This window comes from Alternaria incomplexa (assembly GCF_024043165.1).
Source record: "Alternaria incomplexa strain BMP 0042 chromosome Unknown scaffold_7, whole genome shotgun sequence".
NCBI lineage: Eukaryota > Fungi > Ascomycota > Dothideomycetes > Pleosporales > Pleosporaceae > Alternaria > Alternaria incomplexa.
The window spans coordinates 1,228,063-1,248,682 of record NW_026249856.1 but is presented as its reverse complement, the minus strand read 5'-3'; the positions used below and the strand labels follow the sequence as shown (position 1 = coordinate 1,248,682).

General features: G+C 52.1%; 8 protein-coding genes across 8 annotated transcripts; 2 read left to right on the top strand and 6 right to left on the bottom strand.

The window, feature by feature from the left end:
* Positions 1-482: 482 nt before the first annotated feature.
* On the bottom strand, positions 483-2,828 carry J4E90_005618 (uncharacterized protein; the record flags this gene model as incomplete). Its single annotated transcript, XM_051435171.1, has 1 exon — positions 483-2,828. The coding sequence occupies one exon, from the start codon at positions 2,826-2,828 to the stop codon at positions 483-485; it is 2,346 nt and encodes a 781-aa protein (XP_051291195.1).
* Positions 2,829-3,967: 1,139 nt separating this feature from the next.
* J4E90_005617 (uncharacterized protein) lies at positions 3,968-4,717 on the bottom strand (the record flags this gene model as incomplete). The annotated part of the gene is made up of 1 exon (XM_051435170.1): positions 3,968-4,717. One exon carries the CDS (start codon positions 4,715-4,717, stop codon positions 3,968-3,970), a length of 750 nt encoding a protein of 249 aa, XP_051291194.1.
* An 846-nt stretch (positions 4,718-5,563) lies between these two features.
* Positions 5,564-7,676, bottom strand: J4E90_005616 (uncharacterized protein; the record flags this gene model as incomplete). The annotated part of the gene is made up of 2 exons (XM_051435169.1): positions 5,564-6,643; positions 7,029-7,676. 2 exons carry the CDS (start codon positions 7,674-7,676, stop codon positions 5,564-5,566), a joined length of 1,728 nt encoding a protein of 575 aa, XP_051291193.1.
* A 2,728-nt stretch (positions 7,677-10,404) lies between these two features.
* Positions 10,405-10,754, top strand: J4E90_005615 (uncharacterized protein; the record flags this gene model as incomplete). Its single annotated transcript, XM_051435168.1, has 2 exons — positions 10,405-10,429; positions 10,483-10,754. The coding sequence occupies 2 exons, from the start codon at positions 10,405-10,407 to the stop codon at positions 10,752-10,754; spliced, it is 297 nt and encodes a 98-aa protein (XP_051291192.1).
* Positions 10,755-11,193: 439 nt separating this feature from the next.
* J4E90_005614 (uncharacterized protein) lies at positions 11,194-11,850 on the bottom strand (the record flags this gene model as incomplete). The annotated part of the gene is made up of 1 exon (XM_051435167.1): positions 11,194-11,850. The coding sequence occupies one exon, from the start codon at positions 11,848-11,850 to the stop codon at positions 11,194-11,196; it is 657 nt and encodes a 218-aa protein (XP_051291191.1).
* Positions 11,851-12,298: 448 nt separating this feature from the next.
* On the bottom strand, positions 12,299-13,037 carry J4E90_005613 (uncharacterized protein; the record flags this gene model as incomplete). Its single annotated transcript, XM_051435166.1, has 3 exons — positions 12,299-12,532; positions 12,585-12,948; positions 12,994-13,037. 3 exons carry the CDS (start codon positions 13,035-13,037, stop codon positions 12,299-12,301), a joined length of 642 nt encoding a protein of 213 aa, XP_051291190.1.
* Positions 13,038-13,408: 371 nt separating this feature from the next.
* J4E90_005612 (uncharacterized protein) lies at positions 13,409-15,677 on the top strand (the record flags this gene model as incomplete). The annotated part of the gene is made up of 2 exons (XM_051435165.1): positions 13,409-15,058; positions 15,111-15,677. 2 exons carry the CDS (start codon positions 13,409-13,411, stop codon positions 15,675-15,677), a joined length of 2,217 nt encoding a protein of 738 aa, XP_051291189.1.
* Positions 15,678-18,634: 2,957 nt separating this feature from the next.
* Positions 18,635-19,431, bottom strand: J4E90_005611 (uncharacterized protein; the record flags this gene model as incomplete). Its single annotated transcript, XM_051435164.1, has 2 exons — positions 18,635-19,319; positions 19,400-19,431. 2 exons carry the CDS (start codon positions 19,429-19,431, stop codon positions 18,635-18,637), a joined length of 717 nt encoding a protein of 238 aa, XP_051291188.1.
* Between the last annotated feature and the right edge of the window lie 1,189 nt (positions 19,432-20,620).

The window sequence follows — 20,620 nt, the reverse complement described above, 5'->3', positions numbered from 1 at the left end:
TATGGCGGCGGTGATAGGTCGTTCTAAGTCGTGTTATATCGATGGTTTGTTTGTTAGTGATTGTGGCCTCAGACGCGCAATGCGACCAGCGAGTGCTAGATTCTTCACTGCATTCTCAGAAATCGCGTTTGTCCTATGAATGAGCGCTAACTGTCACATTTGCTCATTCATTCATACGCGAACACCCACAAAAAATACACATCAGCCGTAGAAGCGGCACATAGCCAATGCATGTCGCTGATATATTTACAAATCGTGCGCTCTACGGTACGCTGTCGATTTGGTGGGGGTGTTGCTTCGTCTGGAATGAGATGATGACGACTACGACAGAGGCATAATTGTTCGAAACAAGGTAAGTAATGGCAAAATCGCTTGACAGGAGAACATGTGAAGTGAGAGTTGGTAGACTTTGGAATGTTCATTACATTATGGCATTGTTAGAACTAAAGATTACATGACTTTTGACTTAACTAGAAGCGCTTTCAAGCCATCCACTTCCGTCCCAAAGCCCTCTTGCTCCACTGATGTCCGCCAAAGCTGTCGCCGTTACGAGCCTTCTCCTCATAAAGCTTCTTGCTCAGCTGCTTGTACAAGAATTTGCCGTTGTTGTGGAAGTTGATGCTGTGGTCACTGTCGGTGAAGAAAGTGTTCTGCATCTTCTCAGGAGTGACCTGGTTGACCATGAGGAGATCGACGAGCGCAGCCGAGTTTTGGAAGTGTACGTTGTCGTCACCGGTACCGTGCTGGATGACGACACCACCAGCGATTTTCTTGAAGCCAGTGGCGTCGTGGACACGGCTGCGGTTGTAGCCTTCGGGGTTAATATCGGGAGTCTTCATGTAGCGCTCGGTGTAAAGAGAGTCGTAAAAGCGCCAGTCACTGACAGGAGCGGTGATCATGGCGTAGCTAATGATTGGGTCGCCGACCTCAACGACCTTGGAGGAGAGGTAGCCGCCGTACGACCAACCCCAGATACCAATGTGCTCGCTGTCGATCCACTCGTTCTTTGCCATCTCCTTGGCAGCCCAGATCTGGTCTTCAGCCTCAAGTTCACCGAGGTTAGAGGTGACGAGAGATCGGAAAGCACGACCCTTACGACCGGTACCACGGTTGTCGACGGTGAGAGTTACGTACTCGAGCTCGGGATCAGATGCAATGTAAGCCTTCCAGTTGAGCGCGTTGAAGGACTTTTGTACCTCCTTGGCGTTGGGACCACCGTACGGAAGGAGGATGAGAGGGTACTTCTTGCTGGGGTCAAAGTTGGGAGGAAGACGGAGCATGGCATCAAGAGTGTATCCGGAAGGATGCTCCATATCAAGGTACGTAATGTTGGGAAGAGCGTAGCCCTGAAGCTTCTCGTAAAGCGCAGTGTTGTTGACGATCGTGCGAATTGGCTCGGTGGAGTTGATGGAGTAGAGCTCCTGGTATGGCACGTCGGGACCGGCATAACGAGAGACATAGTATGAGCCACCGGAAGAGAAAGATGCGGTCCAGAAAGCGGTCACGGTATCGTCGACCAGGGCAGTCTTCTCGCCGGAAAAGCTGACAGAGTACATGTGGGACTCAGCACTGTGGTGCTCGGTGGAGGTGTAGTAGATGAGTCCGCGAGAGTAGTCAACCTTGAGAACGCTAAGAACCTCCCATTCGCCAGATGTCAGCGCAATGGGCTCTCCGCCGCTGACGGGGAAGAGGTAGATATGCGCCCAGCCGCTCATATCAGAAAGATCCATGTAGTACTCGGTAGCGTTTCCGTAAGTGGCGTTCGCGGTCTCGACAGCTCCGATGTATCGAACCTGCATCAAGTTCTCTAGCCATCCATCGGTACCGTCACGCTCGCGAGTGACCTTGGAAGACCCAGCTTCAACATCAACAAGTACCAGCTTCTCCATGTCTTGGACACGATTGTAAGCGCGGTACATGACCTTACTGTGCTCCTCGGTAAGCCAGACAACTTCGCCAATGACGAGGTCGTCTTCTGGGAAAGCATCAATGGGGACATTGGTGTATTCGCCAGACTCCACATCAAGCAAGTTCATGACCACCGTGGGGTTCTTGGTGCCAACCTTGGGGTAGCGGAGCTCCAATTCGTTGGGGTAGACGGGAACGTATTCCGCATCGTCTTCAATATAGTATGGGATTCTGAATGTGCCGACGCCAGTCTCGTTGAAGCTGAGGAAAGCAATCCTAGTTCCATCTGGAGAGAACCACAGAGTGTAGCGATCGCCAAAGATCTCTTCCTCGTAGACCCAATCAGGAATAGCGTTGAAGTAGTCGGGGCCTCCATCCTCAGTAATCTGGGAGATGGTGCCGTTGGTGGACATGTACAGGTTGTTGCCCTTGACGAATGCAACCTGAGATGACGAAACCGGGCTCCATTCAGCGTACTGAATATCGCCGACGGACTCGGGGTCAAGAGATACGGACTCTCCAGTCGCAACATCCATGATCAGGTAGTCGGCGAAGTAAGAGTGGCGGTACTGCTTGGTGTAGTTGACGGCCCACATGACTTTGGTCGCATCGGGCGAGATGAAGTAGTCCCAGTAGTCAGCCGGGACCTGATCAGCCGAGATGAAAGTTGAGGATTCGCCAGTGGCGACGTTCTCGAAGACAAAGTCTCCAGACGCGGCTGTGTAGATGTAATCGCCATCCTCTCCGGTGCCAACCCACGTGAAAGATCGGGTTGAGGGCGTCAAAGAACCAGGAGCGTTGGTGGTCTCATTGTAACTCAGACGCTTTGTGCCATTGCCGAGAGGTTGGTGTGGCATGCGAGGAGGGTCGATGGCGTGAATCAACGGCAGCGCTGCAGCGAGGATCGCGAAAGAGCGCATGGCGACGCACTTGCAAGAAGCAAGAACGATACGTCGGGTAGAAACTCAAGACGAATGCAACGAAGCACCTGTCGTGCTCAGGCCAGCCAACGGACCTATTTATCTACCTTCCACTGCATCTATCAGTCTAATTGATATGCGCATCGTAGTTGCCGCATTGAGCAGGTGTTAAGCCTCCCAAGGCGCGCTGCGTCCCCGCCAAGAGGCACCAGCAACCGGCATCTCGGATAAACAAGGTCTGCAGTGGGCGCCTCGTGTTGCCTGCATCCTTTGCAAGCGGCGCAGTAATGTTGAATAGGAAGGTCAGTGAAGAGTGTAGAACCTGGCATTCCGCCAAAGAGATTGGGATTGCTTCATACCTGGGCATGTTGGTGGATGGTGATGGCATCTGGGGTTTGCCAGGTTTCGGGCACGCTACGGTACCAGCGGGTCCGAATGGCCCGTGCATCAAGCATGTCCGACCTTATCGCGTCCGCATTGTTTCTTTCTTGGAGTTAGGACCGGACTGACAACTAAAGCTATCGTTCTATTGCAATTGAACCTGATCACTACGGCCGTACTAATACCGCAATGCTTTCTTGCTATCTGTAGACGCTTCCTATATACCTAGGTACCTAGGTAGCTATATCATTACAAATCTACGCGTATCTGTAAAGAAGTACCGGATGACCTGTACTCTATGTAAAGACTAAAAGAGACACAAATCGCCCCGATGCAATCTGTGTGTTGAACAAATTGGATTTCAGTGGATCTGTCCAACAATCACAGTCCCTCCGGCATCCTCGTCGGATCATTTGACCTCGTGCCTGGAACATTTGATATGTCTGCCACTCTACTCGCGACGTCTCGAATGGTCTCGCCGACCTTCGTCTCGTAGTCGTCGACGTTGGGATTCACTGTCCAGTACTCCAGCTTGCGTATCAATTGGTAGAAAGCAGTTGCCAGCAGTGCACCCAGCCCGGGACCAACCCAATAGATCCAATGGTAGTGTGGAAAGCTTCCCTGCACCACACAGACCGCAAAAGAGCGAGCTGGGTTGATGGCTGCGCCGGTGTAGGTTGAAGCCCTATAGTTCGTGAGTAACTTGCCCTAATAGTGTAGTGTTGACTACAAATAGCTGCGGAGAATATAGGGAAGACTTACATGAGAACGCATGCAAATACAGCTAATCCGATACCGACAGGCGCGATGAATGTAGCCTTGTGCTTTTCCGTCGCCAACATGAATATGGACACAACGACCTGGGCGGTAATGAACATTTCGATGAACAGCCCCTGCGTGACTGTTGTGTTCTCTCCCAGCTCAGTGGCTGCCAGAGCACCTTCAGGTAGGAGTCCATAAGCAATGGCGCTTGCCAAGATAGATGCCGCAAGCTGGCTGAAGACGTCGAGAAGACCATCAAGTGGTGGTACGGCGCGGATGAGCACCAAAGCCATAGTTACAGCAGGGTTAAAAAGCCCACCGCTAATCCTGAAAAAGGTCCAGGCATTGACCGTGACAACCACGCCCCAGACCGTAGCGATGAGCAGGATCTTAGCAGGATCTGCTGAAGCATCGCCTCCATTGAACTGTGCAGCAGCCGCTGTGTTGTTGATGACGGCCGAGTTGCCGCCTAGTCCGATGAGCATGAAGAAAAATGTTCCCACGAACTCAGAGATCATTGCAATAAATCGGTTGCGAATGCGTAGAGGTACCTTGTCGCGAAACTGGTCGAGAAAATAGAGGTGGCCTTTGCTTGTGGTGACTTCGAGATCTCTATTGCCCTCCTGATTGTGAACTGGGAGTATCGGTAACTTTACGCGACGTAGTCTTCGGCGCCATACTGGCAGCTGTGATGCGTTACTGTTTCGTTTCCCGCTGTTGTGCTCATTGGCGCGTGTCGACGACATGACGAGTGCTGGTATCCAACGTGGAGAAAGAATACCTGACTCGATAGGTGATGCGACAGTACTAAAAGTTTCGGTGTTCAGAACATGTAATAGAAACCTAGATGCTGGTCGTTGTCGATATTCCAGTGGGCCGCGAGCTCAAGGTCGTGCGAGTTGTTTTGGGTATGCAGTGCTTAGTCCCCCGCTGCAACGATAATAGCAGCAAATGCACAATCCCACATCCTTCAGCCAGCACAGGGCGAATGGCATGATGATGTGCTGATGCGCTATCCTCCGCGTCGGTTAATGCGTCCGATGTGACATCATTCGGACGTATGCTGATTCCGCGGGCATTGAAAGACGTTTACACATTCTCGTCCAGCCTGATAGAGAAGTGACAGTACCTAGTTGGAAGGAAACCGAACTTCTTGTTTTCCAGCCTGAGCGCCATCGAAGTTGTGGAGAAGAAAGATTGAGGACGCTGCGACGCGCTCAAGGAGTGTGCGGACCCCCGAGTGACTTTACCGTATTGGGTATAGCTCATTCTCTAGCTCGGACTGAGCCCTGGAGGATAGATCGAGCTGGCGACGTGGTGACCTTTTAATGTAGCATGCCTAAGGGAACTCTACAACTGGTTACTGAGATGAAATAAGGCTTCATTGGGAAATACTGTATATGTATGGTGACAGGCGTGCTTCGTGCGCGTGAGGTAATCTATGACAAGCTTGACGAAAACTGCTAGAGGATTATGAGCTGTGGAAAGAGAGAAGGCCAATGATTTGGTTCTGGAACTGGGTACTAGGCGGGTATGTCTCTGAGATTACGCGTACACATTTACGGTATGAGAGTCATCATCGCGGAGCAGAACTACCTGCGCTGCACGTAGTCTTTAACCGCTGCTCGAGCATCCTCGCCACCTTCAATGTACTCCTTCAGTATAGCCGCGGCTTCTATCGCGTGCGCGACTTTCCGTACAGGCATACCTGGTCGTGTCATATACTCTTCCATGTCGAGCTCTTGAATGATTAGCGACGCGACATATTGCTGGTGTGCTGCGTCCAATTCTGCGTGCTTCATGAGTACCTTCATCTCATCTGACCTAAATCTCCTAAGAAGACCGCCACAAATGCGTGTCAGCTCAACACAGTCGAGCGCAAGGTACCGTGGGAAGTCTGAGACATGGTTGCGAAGACGCTCGAGAAAGGTGGTAGGATTCTCTTCGTCGAGGAACGATTTGATGCGGGAGTTTTTACTCTCTCTAGAGTGTTTCGCGACCATCTCAGCATCGAGACGCGTCAGTGTGCGGCGTAGAGGCTCACGATCATGCAGATGATCTGCAACGATAGCCATGCTGGGTGGGAAGCACAGGGCGCCAGACCTCTTCTCTCGCAATACCGCCAGGTTCTTGATAGTTGCCTCCCGACCTTTCCCAGTGTTGCGAGCTCGAACAAGTTCTGGCGCGCATCCGAGCGCGATGAGAACGCGGTTGCTCATTTGCTTTGCGCTTTCCGTAGGAAGTGCACCAAGGAATATGGTCTTGATGTGCATGTCGATCAGTGAGTCGAGCGTTTTCCACGGAACTTCAAGATAGCCTAGTTGCCGAAGTGCGTTATACAAATGGCACATGAGGAACAAGCTGCGATCATCGTTCAAGAAATCGAAACCAATCTCAGCCCGTAGGAACTGTAAGTTGAGAGCTAGCTTTGCCGGTGTAAGGGGATTGTTTTTGCGCAGGAAGTCTTGGTCTTCCGATGGTATGATATGTTCCTCGCCAAATTGTAGACGCGCCTCGGCCGTCCCTGCGAGGTCGGGAATTGATACGCATGACCTGATAAGTTGTTCTTTCCTGGCAACACTGAGATCGAGATACTTCCAGATGTTGCGATGGAATCCAGAGAGGGCTGCGGCAGGGTGATTGGAGTCGATCGCTCGAAAAATCATATATCGCTGGATATGGCCAGGCCACTCAATGGTCCACGAGAGCAAGGTGTTAAACTCATGTATCTTGTCTTGGGAACGTTCCGGAAACGATATACCATCGGAACGACAGTGGTCGGACTGATCCGATATGACGTTCGCAAGCCGGGCGACGCGGTGGAAAGGCTCATGCACGTTCGGACTGTGTAGACCCCATATCCCTTCTAGAAGGCTTGCGGCAATGGCTTCCTGGTTTCTACGACTTGGAACAGCGAGTGTGCGGGATACGAGGTCGAGACTTGCATTACTGAGGCAACGTTTGGTGTTGGGCGGTGGACCATTTTGCTCCCAACCATCAAAACGTAGTGTCTGAGAACAGTCAGTTTGGGCCCTCAATTAGTCTGTCATGACTAACCATCTCCAGCTGTAGCTCTGTAAGATAGCGTACAAATTTAGCGTCAAATAGGATAAAATCCTTGTACGGATCGAGTCCTAGTTGGGGTTGTCTCTTGTGTACCAGCTTTACTACAGCCGGGTATCCTCTACCTTCATATGCAGCGACGCGGAAATCGAAGAGGGCAAGGGCGGTCGAACTCCAATTGTAGAGTGAGGCCAGCTCCTTGAACATGGCTTTGTTTACTTCGTCGTTGTTATGCTCCATGTCGTCTTCGATCTTATACAACAGATCGAGCGCTAGATCTGATAGGAGAGATGTAGTCTCTAAGCTGACATCTTCCTCAGACTGGTCAAAGTACTGCTTCCATAGGTTGATTACCCATGATATAATTGAATCAGCGTCGTCCTTGAAACAGAGCCAACGCAACCGTGATTCCTCGTCGGAGTCGATGGCCGGCTCATAACGAGCTGATGGTACAGCTGCAGCCGCTCCGTAAGCTAGACCTTCGTCGGGAGGTGTAGTTAGGTTGGCTGTTCCTTGTACACCATCGGTCAGCTCAACGTCCCGGAGGACGTCAAACAGATTATGCAAGGTCAGAACCGTGTCTTGTCGTTTTGCCGAATTATCCAGAGAGGTTTCTTGGAATCGAACAACCTTTCCAATCATGTCGACTACCTGTCGAAGTGTATCGAGAAAGTAAACGTGACCGGCGTTACCTTCATGGTCCGGTTGTTTGTTGGCGAATTTGGTGGCGTACTCTGTACGGCCTCGCACAGCTTCTTTGAAGGCGTTCCATGCAGGCTTAGACATGCATACATATGTCTCTACCCTCGCTTAAAAACCCTGTGATAGCAAGCAAGCGTGACAATTGCCCAGTGATGGGCCAGAAATAGCGTCAATATCGATTACCTTCAGGATCATGTAGCTTGATGACAATCATACCACATATTACAGCCTCCTAGTGTTTGTCGTTCCACTCAGGAAGCAAAATAACAACCAAAGGGCTTACTGATAGAACCGTCACCCGAGCAATATGGACGACGTGGCGTATTGAGTGAGTGTTACTGAAAGGCGCGGACCGCCATCGCCACGATGTTTCCAGACTTGGACGGAGATAGTTGCTGGCACATGTGCATAGCTCAAGTAAGATGCACATTGAGTAAATTGAGCGAAATAATAGCGATGGCGATTCAGTAAACAACTGTTCCGAGGTCCACGAAAATGATTGTCCAGAAGCGAGCAAGCGATAAGATGCACTCACGTGAAGCGCGATGGCAAGGCTTCGGAAGAGCTTTCATCATGGCGGCAGCCGTACTGTATGGATGCGCAAAGACGCGACAAAGACGTGCTGCAGATGTGAATCGGGTGATGATGTCACGGATGGACGATGATGAGGAGATGGAACGAGGAGTGCCGAAGGGAGAAGCGAAGACTATTGATGATTACTAAGCAGCACCTGATTCGGCAAGCCTCGGGCTTCGGAACCATCCAGCAACTCTGGAAACAACACCAACACGTAGCCACGGGAGCGAAGTCGACAACATATCGCGTCGCTGTGTTATGGTACTAGCAATCTACATGCATTCAGGTCCACCCATCTCAAAATGATTCAAACTTTCTATACAAAACGATTGCCGCGTCGAGCGTGAAGTTCAGGTCCTTTCACCACGACCCAACAGCGCGTCCAACCAACCTGAGCGCAGTGACTTCGTGTCTTTCGTCTCCTTCATGAAACCCAGCCGAGTCCCCGCAAGCTTGTGATCTGGGTTAATCTTTCCCTCCATCCCGGCATCCGACGCGCGACGTGCAGCTATGTGCATCTCGCGGTCTTTCCGGAAAGTCATTGCGGGCGTTGGCTCGGGGTGATGTGGATGCTTTGTTGACAACTTCGTCTGGAAAGACTCTTTGCGAGGGGAAGAGAGCCATATCTGGTGGGCCTCGACGTCGCGGTAGCGTTGCCATGCTGCTCGGGCGCTGGTGTCGGATGGTGTGGTGGGAGACTGTTTGCATTCGATTAGATCGTGCGTGTGGCGATGATGGGAATGACCTTCCTTCATCTCAGAAGCTGTAGCATTGGTGAACGTGGGCTTCAAGGCAGTCTTGTGAAAGCTTCGGGCCTGAAGCATCGCGATGCGGGCGGTAGAGGAAAACATATTTGTAGAGTCTCTTGAGGTGACCTGTCAGAGCTTTCGCAATGTCGGAGTGTGAAAGGGGATTATGTTATCAAACATGTATTGTTGTATTTACGTGCAAAAGCCGAAATTCGCTTGTGAATACACAGTGAGGGTGTTTCTTATCAACGTAACCATGGGTCGGCTGTGTGAGTCGACCGATGCAACCCAATGATATGACGCTGCATATAGCCAGAAATTGTAGGCAGAGGCTGCATAAACAGAACCCTTACCCAATGCTAGACTGAGAAATGTATGGGGCTGAGTAAGAGTGTCGGAGGGGAGGTAGTGCGTCTGGGAGTCCTGGAACGCAAGACCTACAAATAATTGGAAGTCGACATTTGCAGAAGTTACCTCGTAGTTCAGCCTGACGCCATGTCCGGTGGACAGTAGACAATGGAGGGAACCTTCCAAATACCGTTTTCCAGCACATCTCGCATGCATATTGTGCTTGATCGATGGTGAATTCTACGATGATGTGTGACCACCAGCACTGGAAACATACGGTGCACATGCATTTCATGCAGGAGTTGACGTCGCTCAAACCACCGAGAGCATCGCAGATGGCCGACCTTCAATTATTGGATATCCTGGGAGTAGTATCTATAGTCTTCTTGTGAAGTGGTTCTTCGCAAGTCCAAGGTTGCGAAATGGCTAGAGTGGCGCTGTGTGAACAGATACTGAGGTCAAATCGGGCTGAGTTGCGGGTAGCAGCAGTAGAAGCAGGGTAAACCGAAGGATGAGGTATTCAGCGCTCACATGGAGAGCAACAAGGGACCGCGGCATCTGCTAGTGTGATGGAGAAAGGAAGGGAAGAGAGAAGAGCAGCGATGCGGAGGGTAGACTGCTCTGATTGGCTTGACGCACGTGCCATCTGAAGCTCCACCGGAAAGCATCGCGAGCTTCATGTCCAGTTCAAACTAAACCACGTCACGCGCAAGCAACACGTTGCTTCTCTCGCTCACCCAACCCGCAATTATCCGCCGCGATTCTCACCGGTCGAAGAGGTCTGTCCGAGTGTCTACATCTCCGCGACATAAGCCCGCCGCAGCAAGTCGCAACCTTTTCCATAATACACGATACCGCGAAACATTGCGCAAGCATCCTTCCGTCTCTCGCAAAAAGACTTTGAAGAACACGTCCCAGGCGCTCTCAAATACCGGCTGAATAACGCACTTCCACCGAATTTCCGAACCAGCGGTTTTTGAAACAGCATCCTCACAATGGCACTAAACGCCTACCTAAACAGCAAGTTTCTCCTCCACAGCCCCTTACCATATCATTCTCCTAACACTCTACAGAGCGCGTATCAGTACTCACCCTCGATGGCCGCACCATGGTCGGGCTCCTCCACTCGTGCGACGGCAGCATGAACCTCGTCCTCCAAGAAGCCGTCGAGCGCATCATACGACCGATAGAAGACGAAGAACCCAGTGAAGAAGTACCTCTTGGGCTGTACATCATACGGGGTGATAGTGTGGCGGTGGTGGGTAGAGTGGATGAGGAGATTGACACGAAGATAGACTGGGGCAAGGTGCATGGCGAGGTGCTGGGCGGAACGAGACATACTTGAGCGGGCGAGAGGCAGCGATACGGGAACGGAAGATGTCATACGAAAAAGACATGCGCAAATGGCGAAGGAGTTTAAGGGCACGCCCAGAGCGAACGATCTCCGCGGTTTGGGACGACATCAAGCGCCAGAGAAGAGACTGAGCGCAGAACCACATGGCGGGCGCTATTTGGATCGGATAGAGACATACATGCATACACGGAGGAAACGATACCCACGAAAGCGCAAATACAACGCTGAGTATGTCATCTCACATAAACATTCCATGCGCCTTTGCTGACCTCTCAGAATATGAAATGCATTTGTTTGTACATACGTCAAGGTCGTAGAATCGACACTCTGTAGCATACCCACGCTACTTGATAATGACGCCTTGCCATGCGCCATGCCTATGTGAAGTTCCCCCAACGCGACTACTCGTAGCTCAGTGCAACCATCCTGCTCACTGTATACTCCTTCCCACGCCCTGTCCAATACCCACAATATTCTTATGATCGTTAGGGTTTGCAGCAGCTTCGTACAGCACAGAAACAGCCTCCTTGTTCAGCTTCATAAAGTCGCCCTTGAACGCCAGATAGCTTATTCGCGTCTCATCCTCCTCGCCATTGCTCCAGTTATCCTCAAAGAACAAGCTCAGACTACGTGTAGTGCCGAATTTTGCCCTCTTGACGGGTATCTCCTGCACCTCGCTCGTCTGACTGATTTCGAGTATCTGTGTAGGTTCCTTTTCGACGGCCGTTTCGAAGTCGAGCGAATCTTCGTTGACAAAGACTTTGAGGGTCTTGGGACAGTCGGGGCCGGGGCTTGTGCGGAGGATGATGGAGTGTAGGCGGACTTGGCCCGTGAAGGGGACCGTCATGAGGATCTGTTCGTCGGCGCTGCTCTTCAGCTCGGGTTCCGGGTCGAGGCGCTGCGCCCAAGTCTTCTGGCAGATTGCGCGGCCGCTGTTGGATTCATCTTCGTTGAGGGTGACAAGCTTGGGGAAGTCGAGTTGTTCGTAGAGTATGTTCTGTAGCGCGGGCGTGATGTCATCGCTGTGGTCGTGGCCGTCGCCATGCGAGTGGTCGTGATGCTCGTCGTGACAGTGTGAGTGCGACATGTTTGCTGGGGATGTCGGGTGTGTTTGCTCGGTAAGGCTGATTGTGGTGGGGTGATGGCGGGGTAGCTTTGAGCTTCGTGCAGGGAGCTGGGGTAAGGCTTGTTGATGCAGCGTCGGAAGGTTCTGGTGGTTGGAGAGAGATGGCAGGAGAGACGGCGTTGTTGTAGGGCAAGGGCTATGACGCAGCGCGCTCGGCATGTGAAGAGAAGGCGAGACTGGCGTAGACGGCAAACATCCATGGATGCAAGACGCCGCATCATTGCCCATGTTTCGCACATGTCGTCATCATCTGCAGAGACCCGTAGAACAACGTCGCAGATAGAATCCTGTGTATATGCGTAGAAGTAGCAAACATGCACCATGCCAAGTGCCACATGGTCCACGCGATGCCAGCAAAACACCCCAACGCCACGCTCTAATGCAATCTATGCACCAATGCAATGTCTCATCATGCCAGCATGGGCTGCGATGCCTGCTCGGCAGCCCTTTCCCTCGCCCTTCTCGCCGCTCTGTCCTTGGCCATCTGCGCCTTCTCTTCGGGTGTGAACTGTGGTTGGGCAACGGGCGCGTCGGGCAGTGCAGGCACGGTGCCGTTGACCTCGGCTTCGAGAGCATCGAGCTCGTCTTCAACTTCGTCTTCGTCTTGGTTCGACATTTTGTTCGCGAGGAGTTCGCTGATTTCCTGTTGCGCGTGTCAGCATCCATGTGGTTAGAAGCTTGGGGATGCGACGCACCTCTTGATAAGCCCGAGCCTCTTCGTTCTCGCCCAGCAACTTCTCCACGTTCTCTATGCCGCCCATCTCCTTGTGTATCTCCTTGAGCACTGCCGTTCCCTGTTGCAGACCGAACAGGACATCCTTCTGGACTAGAGCGAATTCGACATCACTCGTCAGGATCTCGAGCTGCGCTAGCTGAGCATCAGTCTTGGATAAGAGACCCTCTTGGTACTTCTTTCTCCTCAGCGCTAGCTTCGCCTTATTCGTATCGCCTTTGGCTAAGCACTCTTTGGCGATCTCCTTCTCGCGATCGGTCAGGACGGTGATGCGCTTCTGGTACTGTCGTAGCTTATCGCGCTGGTTCTTCATATCCAGGATCGCCCTGGCACGTCAGCAAAGTCTATACAGAGTAGCATTCACGACTCACTTATCCTGGGCTGAAATCTTGTTCGCGCTGGTTGAGTTGCCCATATTGCTGCGAGATCCATGAGGGATGGGAGTTGCGCATGCGACTTGACCCTGTGCCTTGATTGACGTATGCGGGCTAGAGCTAAGCTAAGCTCGGCGCTACTCTTCCTTATCGATAGCCGTCGCGAACTTTTTTGGTGATGCGACAGCCACGCGCAACATTACCGTTGCATACCAATTCACCGTGCAAGTCTCGTGTCGCAGCCCAGTCACCATTGTATCAATATCAGGCCTCACTGGCTGTACGGATCCAGGAGTTTTCGAGCCTTATCCATTGTCGGGTGCTTAGAAAGGTCCAGCACTCCAACTACGCCAGGCGAATACATCGAAGTCTGTACCTATTTTCTGACTCAAGTCCTACCATCGTGGTCGCCATGGTCTCAAAAGGTCGGCCATCTCTTCAGGCTGGCCTCGATAAGGAGGTGTACCAAGTAGTCCGTAAATACCTGGACGAAAAGGGTGAGTCGGCGCTGAAGCTCCGGTTATCTACGGTATACGACTACATACAGCGATCAAACTCCAGCTTGAAGAGGCGGCCTAAGAAGCAGATCGAGGACTCCATTGACCGCGTAATTGACGTTATCCGCGAAGACGAAGAATCCGATGACGAAGACGAAATGGCCGAACTTGAAGGAGACTTCACCATGGACGAGCCGAAGGAGAAGAAGGATCGATCAAGCGATTGGATGAACAAGCAAATTGTCAATCAATGGGCGATTCCGCCTGCTGCAAATGCGGAAAAGAGTGAGAAGAGCAAGAAGCGGGACAGTGGAAAGTCGAAAGAAGAGAGGGAGGCCAAGAGGCAGAAGAAGGCAGGGGCTCAGGAGAACAAGATCGACACTGCGGCTCCTACAGGTGTTACACTTGAAGATATAGGGGGTGTTGAGAAGGTCATGACGCAACTCAAAGAGCATCTGGTACTCCCGCTTCTCTGCCCACAAGAATACGCCAACCGTAAGATCCCAATACCACGCGGTATACTCCTCCATGGACCACCTGGATGCGGTAAGACAGTCATAAGTCGAGCCTTCGCTGCCGAAATAGGTGTCCCCTTTATCGAGATTCTGGGCCCATCCGTCGTGTCAGGCATGTCTGGAGAATCCGAGAAGCAGGTACGGGAACACTTCGAGAAGGCCAAGGAGGTTGCACCATGTCTGATCTTCATCGACGAAATCGACGTCATTGCGCCTAAGCGTGACAGTGCACAGAGTCAAATGGAGAAGAGAATAGTCGCTCAGCTTCTCATATCTATGGACAGCCTAGCTATGGAAGGCAACAACGGCAAGCCTGTTATCGTCCTCGCCGCTACCAACCGCCCTGACAGTCTTGATCCAGCCTTACGTCGAGGAGGCCGATTTGATACCGAAATCAACATGGGTGTACCCAACGAGCTTATGCGACGGTCTATACTGCAAGCTCTGACGCGCGAACCAAAGCTCGCGGAGAACGTCGACTTTGGTGTACTAGCGAAACGGACAGCTGGATTCGTCGGTGCCGATTTGAAGGATCTGGTTAGCAAAGCAGGTACATGGTCTATGGATCAGTATCGACGAGCACTCGAGAAGCAAGCGGCCGACGCAGAGACTACAATGGACATTGACGGCGGTCTTTCGCTCAACGCGGATAGTCGGGTGTACCAATCTATTCGGCGCCTGATTACCCGCGTCAAGGATACGGAAGCTCCACGGCCTGAGGGTTTCGAAGATACCGTAATCTCGATGGAAGCTTTTGAGGCCGTACTTCCTACTATCACCCCATCATCAAAGCGAGAAGGCTTTGCCACTGTGCCTGATACTACATGGCGAGACGTCGGAGCGCTGGCAGGTGTTCGCGAAGAGCTCGAAATGGCTATTTGCGAACCTATCAAAGATCCTGCAAAGTTCGCCAAATTTGGTATCTCAGCTCCTACTGGTGTGCTACTATGGGGGCCACCCGGTTGCGGTAAGACGCTTCTAGCCAAGGCGGTAGCAGCAGAGTCCAAAGCAAACTTCATCAGCGTTAAGGGACCGGAGCTTCTGAACAAGGTACGTTACAAAATGGCCTTCAAAAGACATTCCGCATACTAACAAGTTCCAGTACGTTGGAGAGTCCGAAAGGGCCCTACGCCAGGTGTTCATGCGCGCCCGCTCTTCCGTACCGTGTGTCATCTTCTTTGATGAGCTGGACGCCCTCGTTCCGAAACGCTCCACCGAGCTCCACGAAGCTTCCGCCCGCGTTGTGAACACACTGCTCACAGAGCTCGACGGCCTGTCCATGCGCGAAGGCATATATCTCATCGCTGCTACCAACCGGCCCGAGATGATAGACGAGGCAATGCTCCGACCCGGGCGCTTGGAGACCCTACTTTACGTCGAATTGCCCAAGCCAGAAGAGCGTGTGGATATCCTGAAGGCGCTCATTCGGCAACGCGGCGTTCTCAGCGACGAGCTCGCCGAAATCGGTCGCCAAGACGTATGCAACAACTTTTCGGGTGCTGATCTAGAGAGTCTGTTGCGCAAGGCTGGACAACACGCACTGCGAAGACACAGCGAGGTCGTCGAAGAGCTGGATCTCATCGAGGCGGCGAAGACGGTCAGGCCGAGTGTGGGCGATGTGAAGAACTACGAGAAGTTGAGAGAGCGATTCGAAACAAAACTCTGGTAGGGCCTGGAGGTACTCACTGTATTTTTGTTGACTCTCGAAATTCCATTCGCCAATGTATCCATCCAGGTACTTGATAATCTACACGTCATCCTCATAAGTCACCAACATATCTCGCCAGCTGATGCCAACTATGCGTCCATCATCTGAAATCCCAACGCTACGTTGTACCCTTCTCTCGCCTTGAACTTCTTCTTGAACCAGCCTTTCAACCCACGCCCACTCGCTTCATCACCGTGGTGCTCTTCTTCTTGGCTCTCCTTACTTTCGCCACTTGCCCGCCAGTCCTTCTTCGGCGCCCCTGGAGTCCCCGGCTCGTCACTCGCGATGACACTGACCTCGCTCTCCTTACTCCGCCTATCCCTCTTGCCACCCAACAATCCTGTCCCACTACCAAACGTCGAGAAACTTGGCGACTTTTCCATAAACGTCGGAGAAAATGGCGGCGACCAAATTGCCCTCGCGCTCCCTTCACCAGCGCTCAAGAAACTCGATACGGTGGGTGATCTCTCCGGAAAGCCTGACACTGTTGGCGACGTTGCCGCGCTCCATCCAGCGACTTCAGACAACGCGCAGTCGAAACAGCCGCTGTTGTCGGTGCTTTCTTTATAGCGCAGTTTATACCTTCGACAGGAGCGGCCGGTGGCGGGTTGACGTTCACGGGGTGTGAGGATGGCGCAGTAGTCCCAGCGGAGAAGGGTGGCGTGGGCGCAGTGGCGGTACCGAGTGTTGATTTCGATGCACATGTTGACCGGCGTGTTGTTGGCGCTATCCGGATTGAATTCTCGCACAATAGCAGAGCGATCTATTCTAGAATTCTCAAAAGCCAAGACTAGGCCGTGACAAATTACGTGATTGATATCGAGGAGAAGGGGTTATTATGATGGAGAGAAGTAGGAGATGACGCATCTTTAGATCGGCTCAATGAGAAGGTAGCACGCCAAAGGCTTGATTGATGCTTTCTCCACTTTAACGTGATTGCGAGGTGGGATTGTGAAGAGAAGCGTGCTGCGCATGATTATCGTGAAAGCGCTTCCATGCTCCTTCGACCTCATGAGCACGAAGTGCCGTGGTTCGTTCGCATGTATAGCGAACTTCACAATCATGCGTCCGTGACTTCGCGTCTCAGCGTGAACGTTATATCCTCCCTCAAACATAATTGTTGAGCGACCAAATCGCAAGTATTCTACTCATGTTATATAGTATCCACCCGCCTTACTCGCCTCAACATGCATGACAATGACGCTTTCGATACCGCGGAGAAGAACTGACTCTCTGTCTACTCTTTCTGGTAACTCTGGAAGATGTCGAAGACTGCGGTCATACCACCGAGCCAATGCGCTTTCGAGCCGTGAGTCCTGCTTCCACGGAGGGAGATGGCTCTACGATGTCTTCTTCGAGTAACTTCGGGGCATATCCGTTGAAGACTGCGGTCGTAGGACCGGGCCAATACAATTCCATAGCGCGATGAGAAGTAGCAAGGCCTACGAAGATACGTAACATCATGTCTGTTTTGAGTAACCGAACAGGACGTCTATCGAAGACTGCGGACACAAGGCCGAACCAATGCTTTGCTTTTGTCGCGATTTCATCACTACGCATCGCGGAAGTAAGCACCGTACTTTCATGTAGAAACCTGGAACGGTGATAAGATGACACCGCCCCATTGTTTTCCGAACATAGCAGGCAACAGCGTCGTTCGTAGCGGACGGCAAAACCGACAAACGAGAGGCGACCTCCACTATCACCGCCTGAAAAGGAAGATCGCATCGAGATCTCGAGTCGACCAGGAAGTGCGAAGCGAAGGTGCGGGTACATCATGCTGGTGCCCGCCTAGTGCAGAGGCCACACGGCTCCGCGGAGCCTCTATCTAGGTACCCAAAGCGCTTCTGGACTGTCTTGGATATCAAACGGTGCAGGTCACACAGCGTATCGGAACTCCCCGTCGAGCCTCAAAGTACTTGACAGTTGAGTCGCAAAGAATCGTTCGGCCAGGATTACGTTAGGACTGTACTGCAGATCAATGCAGCCAGTAGTGGAGCACCGTCGGCAAAACTTACCGAGCCTTAAAGTGACAGATTTCTAAATCACGATGCGACACAGTCTTGGAAGTGATCATCATGTTCACTCTTGTATCACATCTGCGTTGGGGCTTCCTATTCGGAGACTTCCTATCCAGGTGCTTGTGCGAAGTCCAGACAGCTGAGACATAGTTTCTAAGCCAGTAGTGCTATCCAGCTGCATTTTCGTGACTTAGGACTCGCTTTAAACTTACATAGTCGCCGTCTATCATCACGCTGCTTCCGAAAGTGGAAGCTTCGATGCGTCGTGTTGGAGGCAGGTGGCGCAGACGGCGGAAGGCGCCGAAGTAGTGGCCTCTAGTGATGCGCAACTCCGTTTCCTTGTAAGCAAATGGTAATGCGCAATCTTTGGGTGCGTGCATTGTACAGTATCTGTCTTGAAGATAGACAACAGGGAGGCGATGGAGGAGGTTACCACCGAGCTAATCAGAACGTACGAAGAGCAGTGGATCAGTGTAAGTCTGACATAAGCATTGCAGCTCTTGCATGATTTCGGGAATTGGCATGCATGGGTCCGTTAACGGAAATAGTCTGCGTGGGTCTTGTGTATGTATGCATATGGCAACCGCGGAACAACCAGACCGTCGCGGCCGACCCGTCGTTCGATTGTCGTATGATCTATCCATGGATCACAGCTCGCAGGGATCAGCGCTCATCGTGGTCCCGTTGTTGCAGTATGGACAGGAGACTTCATATATGAAGTCATACTTGCATGTCATCACACGCTAGTGGTAAGCTGCGGGAGGGTCCGGACCACATTGAGCTTGGAGCGATGTAAAGGTTGCGTAAGTGCTATCCGTGCTATCCACAAAACCTAGAGACGTCTTCGTTACATGCCGCTTCCCCCCACTCCGACTCTTTCAACACACATTTCGTTGTTCAATACCGATAGTCGTATCCTCCCTCGCGTTCGAGCGTCCCCAAGCCCCTCGGCCCCTCCGCGTTCATGAGACTCTCTGGATGGCCCATGATAATAGCTTGTCTAGCCCCAAACGACCCACCATCGTTGTCATCGTCCACTGGCACGGTCAAGTCGCCCTCCCTTTCTCCTCCGCCTTCTCCCTCCCACTTCAAGAACTTCTCAAACGCGGCGGTGCCACGTATGCTACCGGTCTTGTCGTATCGCTGAATCATGTTGCGCATATGGCCTATCTCGCGTGCGCAATCTTTGCAGACCACCATGTCCCTACTAACATGCGTGCGCTTAATAGGGTTTGCACATTTCACAGCTGCGAGCTGATGGTCTGGCAAGGTGCTGTAATCCAGCGCCATGGTATAGTTGTAGGACCCCGAGCTTGAGTCTGAGGTTCGGGGCGTTGTCGTGCCTGACGGGCCCGAAACGGCGCGACGCGAATTCGTCGACGCATTAGTGGAAGACCGCGAAAGCTGTCCGCTCAGCGAAAAGAAGCGTCGCGTGGATGAGCTGCGCTTTGGTGGTGATGCATAGTTTGCTGTGGGCGAGGAGATTGGTGGGGAGTTAGGCCCTCGGAGCGCGTTCAGATTCTGAATCGCTGTGTCGCACAGCGTCCATGGTTGCGTATGCGATTCGCCAATATGGCCGCAACTACAAACTCAGTCGTCAGATAAGCTAACTTCCACAATAACTGCTCCCCCCAAAAAGCACCGCGAACCACAAGGACTTACCCATTATGCTGGGAATAGTTGTGGTAGCACATGGCAAACTTCGCGATTGCAAAGAGGTATGACGTAGTAGCCCAGTATCGAGCTTAAGTGGTGCCGTGGATTGAGGTATGCAGGGGTCCGTGGGGTCGTTCAACAGGATGCAGCCAGACCCTGAGTTATAAATCGCGAAACTTTTTTTGATGAGTGAATGGACTTGCACATGACAGTTATATTATGCGTAAATAGATCTCCAACTGTCAGCTATGACTTATCGCATGCTGTCAATCCGCTCTCGTATCCTGCCATGGTGCCTTGTTTACTGAGTGGAGCGGTGAAGTGATTTGCACAAGGGTCGAGTTGGTCACGTGCCGTCGACGTGGCAGTCTGTGGCAAGATGTGATGCTCTGTGTCTCAGATTATAGGCGCTGACCATCCCTAGATGCGCAATTTTCTGGCATTGATACGCCAGGAGAAAGGCCCAGCTGTATACCGCTCGGTCACTGTAAGTGGCTCTTCACCTACAGTGCGAATAGCAAAGTAACTCGAGCGATGAATGTTACGGCGCTTCATCTGGTATTGTTTTTCTTTTCGCTCAGTATAGGAGTTCATACTAGACTTGGGTTGACCATCCGACAGCCCTTGCGCTTCGTATTCAATGTGGCAGGCCAGACTGCGATGATGTCATATTCTCGGAGATCTGCTCATGGTTCGCATCGCTGCGTGATGTAGGCGTCGAGAAATCTTGAATTGTTATCGCAGGATTCGGCCCTACGTGAAACAGTGGCATGGGATCTCACAGTGTGTCGTGAAAGAGTGGTGCAGCAGAGTCAATGTGCGAGCGATGATGATGCTGGCCTAGCGCAAGCGCGAAGCGCTGGCCGCTCTTGCTAACGGTTGGGCGTGTCTCCTGCGACCAACACATTCAACACCTCGATACATCCCACCATCAAGCCACCTATCATCACGGACATCGTCGTAACGCAGAGTGTAGGAGCGTGTGGTTGGGTACGCTCGGAAGTCTATACTTGATCGTACTGACGCGTCGTCGCGGGGTAATCCCAAGGTTGCGGACGCACCTCCTGAGTCCCTCCGGAATTTCACCAGTCCAACCCGCAATCCCGCTCCGGCCTCTCATGTACTACCTTGAAGAATCGGAGGAAGACATGCTGTCCCAAATCAAGTCATGAGGTGTTGGGCGACACAGCAACATGTGCGCTCCACAAGGACACGTTCGACCTCGAC